Source organism: Centropristis striata, chromosome 8 (genome assembly GCF_030273125.1).
Source record: "Centropristis striata isolate RG_2023a ecotype Rhode Island chromosome 8, C.striata_1.0, whole genome shotgun sequence".
Classification (NCBI taxonomy): Eukaryota; Metazoa; Chordata; class Actinopteri; order Perciformes; family Serranidae; genus Centropristis; species Centropristis striata.
Genome location: NC_081524.1, coordinates 23,148,904 through 23,165,563, shown reverse-complemented (window position 1 = coordinate 23,165,563; position 16,660 = coordinate 23,148,904). Strand labels below are relative to the sequence as shown.

The window sequence follows — 16,660 nt, the reverse complement described above, 5'->3', positions numbered from 1 at the left end:
CTCCATGGTTCTTTTGTTTACACTTTCTTTTTATTAGTGTTTGTACATTTTAAACATCTTGCCTGCATTTTTTATCTGTTGCCGGGTATCTTTAAATTGCTAATATGTATTTTGTTGTACTTACTTTGCTCTTAAAAGATGCTACATAAATAAGCATTATTATTATTATTATTATTATTAATAATAATAATAATAATAATAATAATAATAATATATAACAAATGTTTAAACAAAACCATGATATTTTCCTGAACATCACCAAATTTTACTTGAATTCATAACTACTATATATATATATATATATATATATATATATATATATATATATATATATATATATATATATATATATCTGCCTGCTCCTGGGTTTGTTAACATCAAAGACAAATTCAAGGGAAAACGAAAAGACAATGACGTTTTATTGCTTCATGGTAATTTAGTGGTAAGTTAGTTTTATGAAAACATTTTTATTTTAGCATGCAGGGTTGTATGTAATGTAAAGAATATTATGTTGTACATATGGGGACTAAATAGAACCAAATTCATGTTTAAGTCTAGTACAATGAATAAAGTCTTGCTGCACTTTGAGTTGGGTTTTTTTGTTTTTCATTTAAAACATTACAAACTTCCTTCAGGTCAGAAAGAACAGCAGCATAAATGAGGAAGTTGAAACAAGGCTGAAGATGATGAGAGATAAGCAGATCTTATAAATAACACAGTCACAACCTGAGAACAGAAGTCCACTTCACACCATCACAGCGGACCAAAGGCCCTAATACAGGACTGTAGCAGGATTCTAACATTTGTTCAGGATGAACAGAAAACCACGGGATCAAACTGGTACTTTACTATAATGTTGATGTGTGTGCAAGTAAGACGTTATCTTTATCTTTTTATTTACAGGATGTTTTTCACATTTATATTTGATGTTTATCTTTCAGGTGAAATCGAAGAAGAAGCTGATTATGTCAATGAACCAGTGTGCACTGTGGATAATGTGGAAGACCCTCCAGGTAAATCATTCACAATACATTTTCACAGTTTTTATTCTAGTTGAACACGATATTTGTTATCAATCGTGATGTTAAAATATCCCTCTATGGTACGCATAATGATGCAAGTTTTTGTCTTAAAATAGACTAAATAAACATAATCTAAAAACGTTTTATATTTACTTATTTTTGGGGAAAACTTTGGGGGTTTGTTGCCCGTAGGCAACATTGTACCATAATGGTGCACAAGTGAAAAAGAGAGTTGTTGTTTTTTTTCCAATTTCAACATCATTTATTTAATAAACATGTGTAAAAGATTCAGCAGCTTCAACAGGGTACAATACAAAATATTTTAAATTTTAAACATCATAAAAGGAACTTTTCTTAACCGGTTTCTTGTCTGAATGTTGCCTGTAGGCAAAATTGTACCATTGAACCAACGACCTATTGAAATAAATGTCTAAGTGTAAATCTTCGAAACTTAAAACAAACTATTTATCAAAACAAAGATTGCAAAACAGTCCTGTCAGTCCCCTGTGTCTTTCCTGACATCCATTTGTGGTGTCCACTGCTGCTCAGAGCTTATGGAGCTCCATGAAGCAGGTTTTTTTCGAGAGTGAAACAAAGGTATGTGACACACTTTGCGCAGTGGACTTTCATAATACCCTTGCATCCAGGTTATTTGCAGCTGCCCTTTTCTCCACCCAAATAGGCCAGTGGTCAGTGTTGTCCTGACGCACAGGCTTAATTCATTCTGAAAATGGAGGAAAATGTGTGGAAATCACAAGCAAATAACACAGGTTCAGGTTCACTATACTAGTGGAATATGGCCCTCAGAGTATAGTAATAGCCTGAATTTTACTTTACTGCAACCAATATCAAATACATCTTTGTTAAATTGTAAAGATCAAAACAAAATTATGATGAATGGTATGAATTTTGAACTTTTTATATATATACCTAAACACACGCTACCAATATATCATGCTGCCATGCTGATTCCAGAACAGTTCACTGTTGCCTCGAGGCAACATAGCAATTTTCCATAATGGTACGTTGTTGCCTCAGGGTAACAGTTGCAGTTGCAAGTTTCCATTATTTAATTAGAAAATAAATTGCATGAAACTGTTCAAAATGAAGATTTACTCACCTATTAGTAGAAATAGAAAGGGCAGGAAAGGACTTTTTGAGAGCTTTTTTTGTGGCACAAAATGGCAAAGCTTTTCCCACAGAAACGGATTGCTGCCACACTAAAAAAAAAAAGTACAGTACAGTCTCACGTACTTACATGAAAAGTTTATTGTTATAATAATATATTTATCACATGGTAGTTTCATGTTATTTCATGATAACGAAACGAAACCAGAGACAAAAATGGACGATGGCTCATTTACAGGACAATTCTACAGTTATTGAGCATAGTGGATGATATAAGTATGCATACTCTGAAAAGGATTTTGAAATGCACCGCTCCTATGGCTGTAGGCTGTGGCTCCAATGCGCAGGGACCGTCTACAAAGTGCATGTTACCATGGAAAGGTAACATGCACAATAATCCATCCCAGCTGGTAATACTACAGCTATTGTTTTGGGAAAATATGCTTTTACGTAACTTATGTGAATATTTTAGACGGAAAATATTTAATATATAGACTATTGAAGCTTGTATTAGTAATGCATCTTTATCATTTATTTATTTAATAAAATTCTTCTTTTCCATTTCAAACTAAGATTGTGGTTTCATACAGGGAACACATTAGGGAACGGTAATTTGGAGATCCAACTCATAAAAGTGTAAGTATTGGCTGTGTTTATTGTCTTGATCTTTTGCTGTTTTGTTTTGTTGTGTTAATGCAAAAGTAAGACTCGGCTCTACTCGTGGATATGTAAGGTCAGCGAGCTAATTGACCGTTCGCAAAAGCTCCGCCCCCCAGTTACTGTTGCTATGTACATCAGCTCCCAGGACAAGTCTGTGCCATGGCTGCTGACAGTCACCTGACAGACACCATATCCACTAGTAGAGCAGAGTCTTACTTTTGCATTAACACAACAAAACAGCAAAAGATCAAGACAATAAACACAGCCAATACTTACACTTTTATGAGTTGGATCTCCAAATTACCGTTCCCTTCACCACCAGAAATTCTCCACAGTCTGCTCTGAAACAAGCAGAGAGCAGTTTGTTTTAACTTCCGGGGCAGTTGCAGCTCAGCACAGCTGTCAGTCAAAACGCATTAGCCAATAGGAATGCACCCAGAGAAACCCGCCCACACATGAAATTTGTGCCAGAACCGCAAGCAAAAAGGCTGGCATCGCAAAGACAAAGACAGAATCGCAAAAGCAAAACCAGCAGCAAGCAAACAAAAAAACAGTTATTCAAAGACTTAAAGACAGATTTATTTTGCAATTACACAAATAATTTGATTGCAAGTTTTGAATTTTGTCTTTGACTTTATTTTTTTTGTTTAAATTTTGTATTTGATTTTGTATTTGTATTTTTATTTTGATTCATATTTTTTGTTTGAATTTGAAAAAGCGTTGTTTGAACATTTTGGCACAAATCTAACTCCATACGTTTGTTGTGATGTACATGACTAGTCATGTTATAACAACACAATAATATGAGGTTTAGAGACAAGGAAGTTTTGTATCACTATTGTTTCTGTTAATTAAATAAATGCAGATTTTCCCAAAGTAAGTGCTGCAGTATGACCAAGAGGAGCTCATGTTCTGTGTGAGGGAATTACAAGTGTCATTATTACATATTTTATGTCTACAAAATCCACATAGATAACATAAAAGCATGTTTTCCCAAAATAATTGTTGTAGTATAACTAAGAGGAGCTCATATATATGTGAGGGCATTTTTTGTACTGCTGCAAGCTTCAATAGTTCACATAAGTTACATAAAAGCATATTTTCCCAAAACAATAGTTGTAGTATTACCAGCTGGGATGGATTATTGTGTAGATAGATTTTTTTTTAACCCTACACCTTTCCATGGTAACAAGCACTTTTTAGACGGTCCATGCACATTGTAGCCACAGCCGACAGCCATAGGAGCGTTGCATTTCAAAATCCTTTTCAGAGTATGCATACTTATATCATCCACTCTCAATCACTGTAGAATCTCACCATGTCTCAAACCAAGCTTAAAGTAAAATATAATTGAGTCCTGTAAATGAGCCATAGCCCATTCTTGCTTCTTGTTTCGTTTTGTTTTGTTTTCATGAAATAGCGTTCTAACGTGGAAATTATTATCATGAAATAACAACCACATAATTATGTGATACTGAGCCTTTTGTGTGTGTGTGTGTGTGTGTGTGTGGGTGGGTGGGTGTGTGTGTAGGTGTGTGTGTGTGTTTCCGTAGTTACCTTTGGAAATGTCTGCAAGATAGGGTTTCAATATGGCCTCCTGGAGGCCATGTGACGAATTAAAGCATTGCTATTGGTTCCCTATGGTCTTCCCTCTTTATATTGCATCACTTCAAAAGATGCATTGTAGAAATTTGACAGGCCAAAAATGAGTATGTTGCCTAAGGGCAACACTGTACCATAGAGGGATGCAGTCAGAAATTGAAAATGTTAATGTTAAACCTGTTTTTTGTGGTGAAGGCCTGTGTAGATCATCGTTAATTCAACTGAATTATCATTTTTCTCACAGATCAGAGGTCTCTCTCCTTCTCTCAGTCTTTTCCAATGATAGCACTGTGTTGGCTGATACTGTTAGCCATCATGGGCCTTCGTATCTACTGTAAGTATGTGAATGTCAGTTTGACTAAAAGTGTTTTGTTTCCTCTTGACTTGATTTTCAAATCAGATATGGACACTGAAACAGTTTGTGCCCAGTGTAATTCTTCCTCCTCTTCAGACTGTCTTCTAAAAAACATGTATTCAGGCCTCAACAGTCTGATATAAAGAAATCAAATCATTATCATCATAATGATACAAACATTTTAGATTTCAGCTATAAAACCCAATTTCCATGTTGTAATGGGAACCTGAATGTATCTTCTAGCAAGTATAGTGTATGTCTGATGTGTCTGCAACTCTTCTGTACAGCTCTATTATTGTCCCCAAAAAATCAGTGAGCCACATTGTTATGTGTCACAGCAATAAAGACAGCTACTGTAGCTTAAGAGTCAGTCCTACATACACCATCTTACTGCTTTTAAGGCTTCTGTAAGTACACAGGACAGGAAGTCCATGTAGAAACTCACACCCCAACATGAGTCAAACCTCAAAGATATTTAGAGCTAGTCCTTATCATTAATATCAAGAATGTATTTGCTGCAGTGAGAGGCTCAGACTGTCTGATAGCAGTTTGTTTTACCTATAACAGGTCTCATTGGTTTTGTATTTTATTACACACAAAGTTTTTATTACATGCACAATAATCAGTGCAAAAGATTGCACCAATAAGTAATGCATGAGACAGGTGTCATGCTTATGCAGTTTTTATTTTTAGTGCAGTGTGTGCACTCAAAGCTGCCTGCTCCTGAGTTTGTTGGCATAAAAAAAAGAAAGAAATTAAGGGAAAAAATTAAAGACAGTGATGTGAATGTTGCAATCATAACAGTCAATCACATGTTTTGTGGTTATTTATCCACAATGAAGCAAACCCTTAATGGATATTATTTAAATTAGGGTTTTTTCCCAGTAAAATGTCATTTAGATTAAAGCATTTATATCATATAGTTGGTTGAATTTATGAATTAGTGGGAGACTTTTATACACGAGACAGAAACCAAAATCCAGGTGTGTATGTGACATTCTATATTTTTCTTCTTGTCATAAAATCCGACCAGCAGACCCAAACTTACACTATCTAATAAAAAATACAGTATGTGAGTATCCAAAGCCTGATATGCCTATTCTTGTCACAAAAAACACATCAGTGAGCCACAGTGTTGTGTTCCATAGCAATAATGACAGCTACTGTAGCTTAAGAGTCAGTCACACACACACTGCTACTAAGGCTTTAGTGCACCAAATTGGTGTCAGAAAAATGTCCCCAGTAAATTCTGATAATCGCTCCTGTTTGGGTTTTTCACTTAAAAGGTAAAGTTTAACCAAAGTCAATTATTTTACATCTTCAGTAAAAACAAAAGAGCCTGGGTCTGTAAGAGTTAGACTCATTGTTGGTTTTAGTCTTTTGAAGGGATTTGTTGATCTCAAACAACCTGACAAAGACAGACAGAAAATAACATCCAAAACTGACAATGCATTACCCCAATGATGAAGAAAACTTTTGTTTTTCAGTTGTATTAAGTCAGGACGGTGACGGAGGCCAACTGGTCAAGGAGCTGAAACAGAATCAAACAACTCTCCTGGCTGCCAATGACGATCTGAAAAAGTCCGCAACAAACTCAGCTCAGACATTGAAATCTTGAAGAGAGATAACGACAGTCTGAACCTGCAGCTGGGCAACCTGATACTAAACTTTACTGTCTTAGAGATCAAGGTCGCAAACCTGACTGCACAAAACCAGCAGCTGAGGAACAACTTTACAGAACAAATAACAAACATGGAGACAAACTGGATTAATCTCAACGTCAGTCGAGCTCAGTGGAGCGTTGATGCCTACTGTCCTGATGTGAATAAAAGTATGTTCAGAACCCATTAATCAAATAAATAAAACGATAATATCACAATGCAGTAATGTTGTTTATTGGTCGATCTTTGTTGTTTCAGAGACACAGTGTACAGCTTGTCAGGATGGCTGGAAACTCAACGAGGCCAGCTGCTATGCATATAATAATCCTGATCTAGCTAATCGGAAAACCTGGGAAGAGGCTCGAGAAGACTGCAGAGGAAAAGGTTCAGATTTAGCTGTTGCACATAATCAACAGCAAAAGGTAATGAGAACACTGTGGGGATTTTATAACATGATTGAAACATTGAAAAGTATTTTCTGTAGACCTGATCACACTGTGAGTCTGTAGGTTATAATTAAATATGTGATATCTGTCTCTCTGTTGTCAGGAGGCGATCAGTTTTTACAGCGAAGGTAGTTCAGGATCTAATGGATACTGGATCGGTCTGAGAGTTGAAGATGAGAGATGGAAGTGGGTTGATGGAAGTGAGCTGACTGACAAGTAAGAGACAAGTTCTTAAACACTTTGAATGATAAAATCTATCAGTCTTGATGTAACTATCATGTTCCTCCCTCAGCTCCTGGATAGCAGATCCTACCGTCGGTCACTGTGCAGTTTCTATCCGGTACAAAGGATGGAAATTAGTGAGCTGTGGTGAAAAACAACGATGGATCTGTCAAAAGAACGATTTTCTGTTTAAACTCTGCAGTCATACTACTGAATACTCTGTAAAGATCATATCAACTGGCCTGTAAATGTCAAACTACAAGGACTTTTACTTCCCAATTTTCAATTTCAGTTTTTTCAAAAATAAACATTTAAAGAACTTTTATTTTTTTTATAGAAAAAAGGGAGAACATTGTAGAAAGCTGTTTCTGTGTCACTCAGATGTAAAATAATATTGTGTATTATATAGCCTACAATACAGGAGGGACTGTGTGTCCCAGCATTTGGGGAAAATACAGTAACTGGACTGAAGAGGCACTAAACTGTTAATTATTGATACGTTTGAATGTGCTTTTCTTTTACTTTATCAGAGATTTAGTGCTTATAATTTGTTTATCAGTATATTATTGTCGCTGGTTGACCAACAGAGGGCGCTGCATCACTTGTTTCCATTAGTATTCAGATTTTTTACAATATTTACCTGTACAGCTGATCATTAAGTGTTATCTGAAAATCATTTCATTATGTATTCTATTAAACTGAATGAAAATTCTGCCACACATTCTTGGTGTTGTCTATTTGAAATGTCAGTAAGCTTTAATACAGTCAGGAGAAACAACCTGTAACATGTTCACACTGTCACTATCTGCACCAGCAGAGCTCCAGAGAGAGACAGGAAGTCTCATTTATTAGAAAAGTATCAACTTGTGTGTTTGACGTTTTTGCTCATTTAAAACATTAAAAACGTAATTAGTATTGGTATTTTACAAAGAGGAATTTAATCTTGTTAAGTCTTTTTTGGTTGTTACATTAAAGGGTTAATCAGGTCAAAAAATTGTTTCGGTCAGAGTTCAGATTTCTGAGGTTGTTTTGCAACGTGACCCTGGTCATTGTGTGGGATATTTCCATGTTCAGGTGAATGAGTTCAGTCAGTCCAGAATCTCTCCTTTTCTTTCCCACAGTGCATGCTGGGATATGTGAGCAGGTATATGTGATGAGTAATAGATGCTTGTTCTCAGAAAGATGAAATTCTGTGAGAACAAATATTGATTTCCTCATTAGTCATTATTTCTTAATAGCTGTGTCCATTAGTGGTTCTCAGTTTGTCTGAATGCAGATATTATTTTCTCCATTAGGTCATAAAAAATTCAATTAATTGATCAAATTTTGACTTAATGGAACAGCAGGTTGTGTGTATTATGAAGTAGAATTTTGTGTTTGTCAGATGGGTCTTCAGTCTCAGCAGAAAAAAAGGCATGAGAAACTGCTGCAGACAGCGTGGGTAAATAAAAAAAATGAAAGAAGAAGACTTTCGGAAACCAGCTGCTAACCAAAAACCAACTCTGTCACAACTTTAAAGCAGAACTAAAAACCAAAAACACTTCTCTGTGAAGTGTAGTTGGTACACTGTTTTACATTTCTCTCACAGCCTTCATCCAGAGTTATTAGTTTAGGCATGTTCAAAAAATTGCCTAAGTCATTTATTTCTCTTAAGTTACATCATTTACACACAGTGTTATTAATATGCCGATAGCCATCCTTTGTTACATCCTTTTTGAGTGAAATGATCAATAAATGTCATATGTTACACTTTTGGTGAAGTTTTTTGTGCTTCCTGCAAATCTTGAAAAAATGAGTTAGGCGATTATTTTAACAGGGTGATGATGTACATAAAACAGTCTTTGTTTAGTATCCTTCCTGTGAAGAGATGTCTCCTGTCTCTTACATTGATCAGAGAGAGAAAACACAGTTACCATGTTCATCCTTTAACGCCTTGGTCATGTAAAATACTTTTCAGACACACAAGCCTCAAAGTCCAACACCTTTCTCTGTCTGTCTCTTTAGTCACTTCTGTTATGTCTGAAAAAGACGCGAAGCTTGCTGCAGAAAACCAGCAGCTGCAGACACTGATTCAGCATCTGAATCTATCAGAAGGCAACTCAACTCTACTGGCAGTCATTCATGATCTGAAAATCCTCAACAACAAGATCAGCTCAGACAATAAACACCTTATGAGTGACCGCAACAGACAGAAAATAACATCCAAAACTGACAATGCATTACCCAAATGATGAAGAAAACATTTTTCTTTCTTTCATTTCTCTTGGCTGCCAATGACGATCTGAAAAAACTCAGCGACAAACTCAGCTCAGACATTAAAATCTTGAAGAGAGATAAAGACAGTCTGAACCTGCAGCTGGGCAACCTGACGGCACAAAACCAGCAGCTAAGGAAAAACTTTACAGAGCAAATAAGACAAACTGGATTCATCTTAACGTCAGTCAAGCTCAGTAGAGTGTTGATGCCTACTGCCCTGAAGTGGATAAAGGTATAATCAGAACCTATTAATCAAATAACTGTGTACGATGAAGTGAAGGTGCAAAACGAGACCACCGAGCAAACTGCTGACACAAATGGTAAGATGCAAAATGTTAATACATTCAGGTATCACTGCAACTGGGAACAGTTTCTGCCAGTACGACTACCACTAGTTCACCATTAACGGGTAGAGTAATATGAAGAACTACTCTCACCACAGAGACTTTACATTAATAACACAACCTTGTGGTGTTTGAGAGCGTTCTCCAGACAGGGAGGGCCTAGTTATTGCACATTATTTATTATTATTGTTAGTTGGAGTGCAACAAATGTAACAGCTGCTACAAAAACTGTGACGACCATCAATATTTCTATTATTACTGTTTCTACTGCTGCAGTATCAGTAGTTCCACCCTATTTGTTTTTGTTATAGTTTCACAATTTGTTAACACGAGTCAGCTGTTGAAACAGGTTTTGCATCATTATCATTCCCTCTCTTTGCTTATGAAGAGATCCATTCCTAATTTGCTTGCAATGTAAGTGATGGAGACATAGTCTACAGTCCCTGGTTGTGTAAAAATAAAGTCTATCTGAAGCTAATATTAGGCTTTAGCCGTCTGAGATAGTCAAATCAAACAGGCGTTCCTTAAAATCCTCTCTTCTGTTTCACACAAAGAAGGATTTTTTTTACTAAATAGATTTAGACTTTTTAAAGATACCCTATTGATTTGCAGACTGCTAAATCTTTACGTATCTATACTGTATATATTTATATCTGTTGTTTATTCTCAGCAGGATTATTGCCGGACAAGAAAACAATCGGGAGACTTCGCCACTATCAGCGGCTGGCTTGTTGTTTTGGGATTCTTTGTGTCATTTTGCTGTTGGGCATCATCGCAGTCTGTGTCTTCTGTAAGTACACAGCACAGGAAGTCCATGCAGAAACTCACACTGCAACATGTGTCAAACCTCAAAGATATTTAGAGCTAGTCCTTATCATTACTATCAAGCATGTATTTTCTGCAGTGAGAAGTTTTTATGATATGCACAATAATCAATGCAGAAAAGTTTACACCAATAAGTAATTCATAAGACAGGGATCATGCTTATGCAGTTTTTATTTTCAGTGCAGTGTGTGCACTCAAAGCTGCCTGCTCCTGAGTTTGTTGAAAAAATTAAAGACAGTGATGTGAATGTTGCATTCATAACAGTTAATCACATGTTTTATAGCTTTGTGGTTATTTATCCACAATGAAGCAAATCCTTAATAATCAAATAAATAAAACAATAATATCACAATGCAGTAATATTGTTGCTTGGTTGAACTTTGTTGTTTCAGAGAGACAGTGGAAAGCTTGTCAGCATGGCTGGGAACACAACGAGGCCAGCTGCTATGCATATAATAATCCTGATCTAGCTCATCGGAAAACCTGGGAAGAAGCTCGAGAAGACTGCAGAGGAAAAGGTTCAAATTTAGCTGTTGCACATAATCAACAGCAAAAGGTAATGAGAACACTGTGTGGATTTTATAACACGATTATAACATTGAAAAGTATTTTCTGTAGACCTGATCACACTGTGAGTCTGTAGGTTATAGTTAGTCATAGTTATAGTTATAGTCCTCGCAGCATTACACTGGCTCCCCATCCGTTACAGAATTCAGTTTAAAATCCTCTTCATTACCTATAAATCTCTCCATGGTCTAGCTCCACTTTATATTTCAGAACTCTTAACCCCCTTCTCTGCACCGAGATCCCTCAGATCTCAAAATCTGATACTGTTAAGCGTCCCACGGTCTAGGCTCAAGACAAAGGGAGATCACGCCTTTACTGTCTTAGCTCCAACACTGTGGAACAATCTCCCCCTCAGTATCAGGGCAGCTGAGTCTGTGTATCATTTTAAAAAACTTTTAAAAACCCACTTGTACAGACTGGCATTTGTGCAATGATTTCTAACGTCTTATACATATTTTAATTTTGTATCCTATTATTTTTGCTTGTTCACTGTTTTTGATGATGTTCTGTTATTTTTGTTTTAACTGTTGTATTGCCTCCGTGATAATGTACTTTGTAAAGCACCTTGTAACCCTGGTTTTGAAAGGTGCTATAGAAATATAGTAATAAATAAATAAATAAATAGTTAAATATGTAATATCTGTCTCTCTGTTGCTAGAAAGCAATCAGTTTTTACAGCTTTGGTAATTCAGGATCTAATGGATACTGGATCGGTCTGAGAGTTGAAGATGGGAGATGGAAGTTGGTTGATGGAAATGAGCTGACTGACAAGTAAGAGACAAGTTCTTAAACACTTTGAATGATAAAATCTATCAGCCTTGTTGTAACTATCATGTTCCTCCCTCAGCTCCTGGATAGCATATCCTACCGTCGGTCACTGTGTAATATCTGTCCAATGCCAAGGATGGAAATCAGTGAGCTGTGATGCAAAACAACGATGGATCTGCAAAAAGAGCACTTTATCTGTTTAAACCCTGCAGTCATATTACTGAATACTCTTTAAAGATCATATCAACTGGCCTGTAAATGTCAAACTATAAGGACTTTTTCTTCCCAATTTTCAATTTCTGTTTTTTCAAGATGCTACATAAATTATTATTATTATTATTATTATTATTATTATTATTATTATTATTATTATTATTATTATCATTATTATTATTATTATTATATAACAAACCGAACCATGATATTTTCCTGAACATCACCAATAGGCTTGTTTATTTGAATTCATAACTACTTCAACCACACGTTATACATTTACCCTTTAAAATGTTTTTGAGAATGCTGGATCAATATAAATATTATAATTTTATGTAATATTATAATTTTGATATCTATATATACATATATATACATCTGCCTTCTCCTGGGTTTGTTAACATCAAAGACAAATTCAGGGTAAAACGGAAAGACAATGATGTTTTATTGCTTCATGGTAATTTATTAACTATGAAGCAAACTAAATTAATCTAAATTATTTTTCTTGTTTTTCTTCCCCAATAAAATTTCACTAAACATAAAGCATCTATTTCATAAAGTTGCATGAATTTATTCATTTGTGGGAAACTTTTTTTAAATGCAGTTTATGAAACGTAATTTTTGTAGCAGGCAGAGTTGTATATAATGTAAAGAATATTATGATGTACATACGGGGACTAAATAGAACCACATTCATGTTTAAGTGTATAACATTGAATAAAGTCTTGCTGCACTTTGAGTTGGGTCTTTTATTTTATTTTTATTTAAAACATTAGAAACTTCCTTCAGGTCAGAAAGAACAGCAGCATAATTGAGGAAGTTGAAACAAGGCTGAAGATGATGAGAGATAAGCAGATCTTATAAATAACACAGTCACATCCTGAGAACAGAAGTCCACTTCACACCATCACAGCGGACCAGAGGCCCTCATACAGGACTGCAGCAGGATTCTAACATTTGTTCAGGATGAACAGAAAACCACGGGATCAAACTGGTACTTTACTATAATGTTGATGTGTGTGCATGTAAGACATTATTTTTATATTTTTATTTACATGATGTTTTCACATTTATATTTGATGTTTATCTTTCAGACGACATCGAAGAAGAAGCTGATTGTGTCAATGAACCAGTGTGCACTGTGGATAAAGTGGCAGCCCCTCCAGGTAAATCATTCACAATACATTTACACATTTAATATAGTTAAACATGCTATTTGTTATTAATCATGATGTTAAAATATGCGATGCAGTCAAAAATTAAAAATGTTAATGTGAAACCTGTTTTTTGTGGTAAAGGCCTGTTAAATCATCATTAATTCAACTGAAGTGTCTTTTTCCTCTCAGACCGGAGGTTTTCTCCAATGATAGCACTGTGTTGGCTGATACTGATAGCCATCATGAGACTTCGTATCTACTGTAAGTATGTGAATGTCAATTTTGACTAAAAGTGTTTTGTTTCCTCTTAGCTTGATTTTAAATCATATATAGACACTGAAACTGTTTATGCTCAGTGTAATCCTTCCTCTTGTTCAGACTGTCCTCTGCAAACATGTATTCAGGCCTCAACAGTCTGAGATGAAGAAATCAAATCTGTATCATAATAAAGATACAAACATTTTAGATTACAGCTAGAAAACCCAAAGTGAAACCATCCATTAATGTTTTTTAAGATCATGTAAAATACCTTCAACACACAAGCCTCAAAGTCCAACACCTTCTTCTGTCCGTCTCTTTAGTTACTCCTGTCCTTTCTGAAAATTAAGCAAAGCTTGCTGCAGAAAAGCAGCAGCTGCAAACACTGATGCAGCATCTGAATTTATCAGGAGACAACTCGACTCTACTGGCAGTCATTCTCAACCTGGCACAACACTATGCTGCCTTAGAGATCAAGGTCACAAACCTGACGGCACAAAACCAGCAGCTGCAGACACAGAGGAACGACTTAGCAGATGCCTACTGCCCCCAAAGTGAATAAAAGTATGTTCAGAACCCATTTATCAAATAAATAAAACGATAATATCACAATGCAGTAATGTTGTTTATTGGTTGATCTTTGTTGTTTCAGAGAGACAGTGTAGACCTTGTCAACCTGGCTGGGAACTCAACAAGCCCAGCTGTTATGCATATAATAATCCTGATCTAGCTAAGAGGAAAACCTGGGAAGAAGCTCGAGAAGACTGCAGAGGAAAAGGTTCAGATTTAGCTGTTGCACATGATCAACAGCAAAAGGTAATGAGAACACTGTGGGGATTTTATAACACGATTATAACATTGAAAAGTATTTTCTGTAGACCTGATCACACTGTGAGTCTGTAGGTTATAATTAAATATGTGATATCTGTCTCTCTGTTGTCAGGACGCGATCAGTTTTTACAGCAAAGGTAGTTCAGGTTCTAATGGATACTGGGTCGGTCTGAGAGATGAAGATGGGAGATGGAAGTGGGTTGATGGAAGTGAGCTGACTGACAAGTAAGAGACAAGTTCTTAAACACTTTGAATGATAAAATCTATCAGCCTTGATGTACACATGATGTTTCTCCCTCAGCTCCTGGATAGGAGATCCTACCGTCGGTCACTGTGCAATTTCTTTCCAGAACAACAGATGGAAATCAGTGAACTGTGATACAAAACAACGATGGATCTGCAAAAAGAGCACTTTATCTGTTTATACCCTGCAGTCTTACTACTGAATACTCTGTAAAGATCATATCAACTGGCTTATAAATGTCAAACTATAAGGACTTTAACTACTTTCTGTTTTTCAAAAATAAACATTTCAAGAAGTTTTTTTTTTTATAGAAAAAAGGAAGAATATTGTAGGAAGTTAATAGTTTTTCCAAGCTGTTTGTGTGTCAAACAGACATAATATTATGTGTACATATAATTATATTCTGTATTTTATAGCCTACAGTACAGAAGGGACTGAAAGTCCAGAGGAACTAAACTGTTGATTATTAATAACTTTGAATGTGCTTTTTTCTGCTTTATCAGACATTTAATGATGATAATTTTTATACCAGCAGATTAATTAAAGAGATAAACAAGATTGCTCAGTTTCCCGTTTTCTTATATTCTTGCTGCCATTTGTCCAACAGAGAGCGCTATCCTCCATCCTTTTAGAAGCAATTCCATTATGTATTCTATAACACTGAATAAAAATTCTGCCATACATTCTTATTATTGTCTTTTTCTTGCTAATTGTTCCTTTAAAAAGCTTTAATACAGTTAGGAGAAACATCCTGTAACATGTCCACAGTGACAATATCTGCACCAGCAGAGCTCCAGAGAGAGGAAGGTGTTAGAAAAGTATCAAATTGTGTATTTTGCAAAGGGGAATATCATCTTATTAAGTCTTTTTTGGTTTTTACATTTAAGGGTTGATCAATTGAAAAAAAAATGTCCAGATTTCTTTCTGAGGTTGATTTCTTCATTAATCATTATTGCTTTATAACAGTGTTTACTGCGTCCATTGATCACATTTTGACTTAATGAAACAGCAGGTTGTGCGTAAATTAAAAAGTAGAATTGTGTTTGTCAGATGGGTCTCCAGTCTCAGTAGAAAAAAGGGCAAAATGTGATAATTTATGATAAAGACTGTTTGGTAGATGAAATATAGGAACCGGTGGCATTGGAAACTGCTGCAGACTTTAGGAACCAGCTGCTAAACACACAACAACTCTGTCACGACTTTAAAGCAGAACTAAAAACCAAAATCACTTCTCTGGGGAAATTTATATTGGAACAGTGTGTGTGACAGTATGTAGAAGTATTATTATTCATAATGCACGATGATAACAGACTGTATTCTTCTGTATAAAAATGTATGTATTTGTAGTTTTGATTTTGTTCCGCTGTGGTGGTTTAACAGACACGAGATTTCCTCTTCACAGCATCACAGTGTTTTTACCTGCAGAGCTTGAAAACAACACAGTCACAACCTGAGAACAGAAGTCCACTTAAGACCATCACAGCGGACCGGACGCCCTCATACAGGACTGCAGCAGGATTTTAAACATTTGTTCAAGATGAACAGGAAACCACTGGATAAAACTGGTACCCTACAATATTCTGGTGTTTATGTGTGTGCATGTAAGACTTTTTATTTACAGGATGTTGCTACTTTTTCTTGTGTGTTTTGTGATGAGAGATGGAATGATAATATTTTATTTTATCTGTATTTTTTCTCAGAGAACATCAGGGTAGCAGCTGCTCCTCCTAACAGGACTGTGGGCAGGATGGCAGCCAACTCAGGTGCATTATAAGACTTTATTTATAAAAATCCATTTTTAATATAATGATTCCATATTGGGAGATAAACAGTATATACATGTGTGTTTGACGTTGGTTTTTCAGAGCAAGGTGACTATGTTAATGCACCAGTTTGCTCTGTGGACAAAGCAGCAGTTCCTCCAGGTGCAGCATGAACACATTTCACACATTTAATACAGTTGTGCATGACATTGATTTATCAATTTTTCTTTAACAAAATGTGAATATTTAATTCTCATCTCCTTTTGTTCTGTGCCTATATAAAAACACCTCTGACTGTGTTAAATCGTCGTTAATTCAACTGAAGTGTCATTTTTCTC

The 16,660-nt window shown here is 35.7% G+C and overlaps 3 protein-coding genes across 3 annotated transcripts; all 3 read left to right on the top strand.

The window, feature by feature from the left end:
• Window positions 1-812: 812 nt before the first annotated feature.
• LOC131976733 (asialoglycoprotein receptor 2-like) lies at window positions 813-7,798 on the top strand. Its single transcript, XM_059339888.1, has 6 exons — window positions 813-840; window positions 942-1,013; window positions 6,350-6,598; window positions 6,687-6,850; window positions 6,978-7,090; window positions 7,167-7,798. Exons 1-6 carry the CDS (start codon window positions 813-815, stop codon window positions 7,342-7,344), a joined length of 804 nt encoding a protein of 267 aa, XP_059195871.1. The 3' UTR covers window positions 7,345-7,798.
• A 1,313-nt stretch (window positions 7,799-9,111) lies between these two features.
• On the top strand, window positions 9,112-12,124 carry LOC131976732 (killer cell lectin-like receptor subfamily B member 1B allele B). Its single transcript, XM_059339887.1, has 6 exons — window positions 9,112-9,190; window positions 9,595-9,672; window positions 10,367-10,587; window positions 10,916-11,077; window positions 11,747-11,859; window positions 11,936-12,124. The coding sequence occupies exons 1-6, from the start codon at window positions 9,112-9,114 to the stop codon at window positions 12,057-12,059; spliced, it is 777 nt and encodes a 258-aa protein (XP_059195870.1). The 3' UTR covers window positions 12,060-12,124.
• A 1,825-nt stretch (window positions 12,125-13,949) lies between these two features.
• LOC131976731 (CD209 antigen-like protein E) lies at window positions 13,950-14,761 on the top strand. The gene is made up of 4 exons (XM_059339886.1): window positions 13,950-14,048; window positions 14,137-14,300; window positions 14,428-14,540; window positions 14,617-14,761. Exons 1-4 carry the CDS (start codon window positions 14,021-14,023, stop codon window positions 14,759-14,761), a joined length of 450 nt encoding a protein of 149 aa, XP_059195869.1. The 5' UTR covers window positions 13,950-14,020.
• The last annotated feature ends 1,899 nt before the right edge of the window (window positions 14,762-16,660 follow it).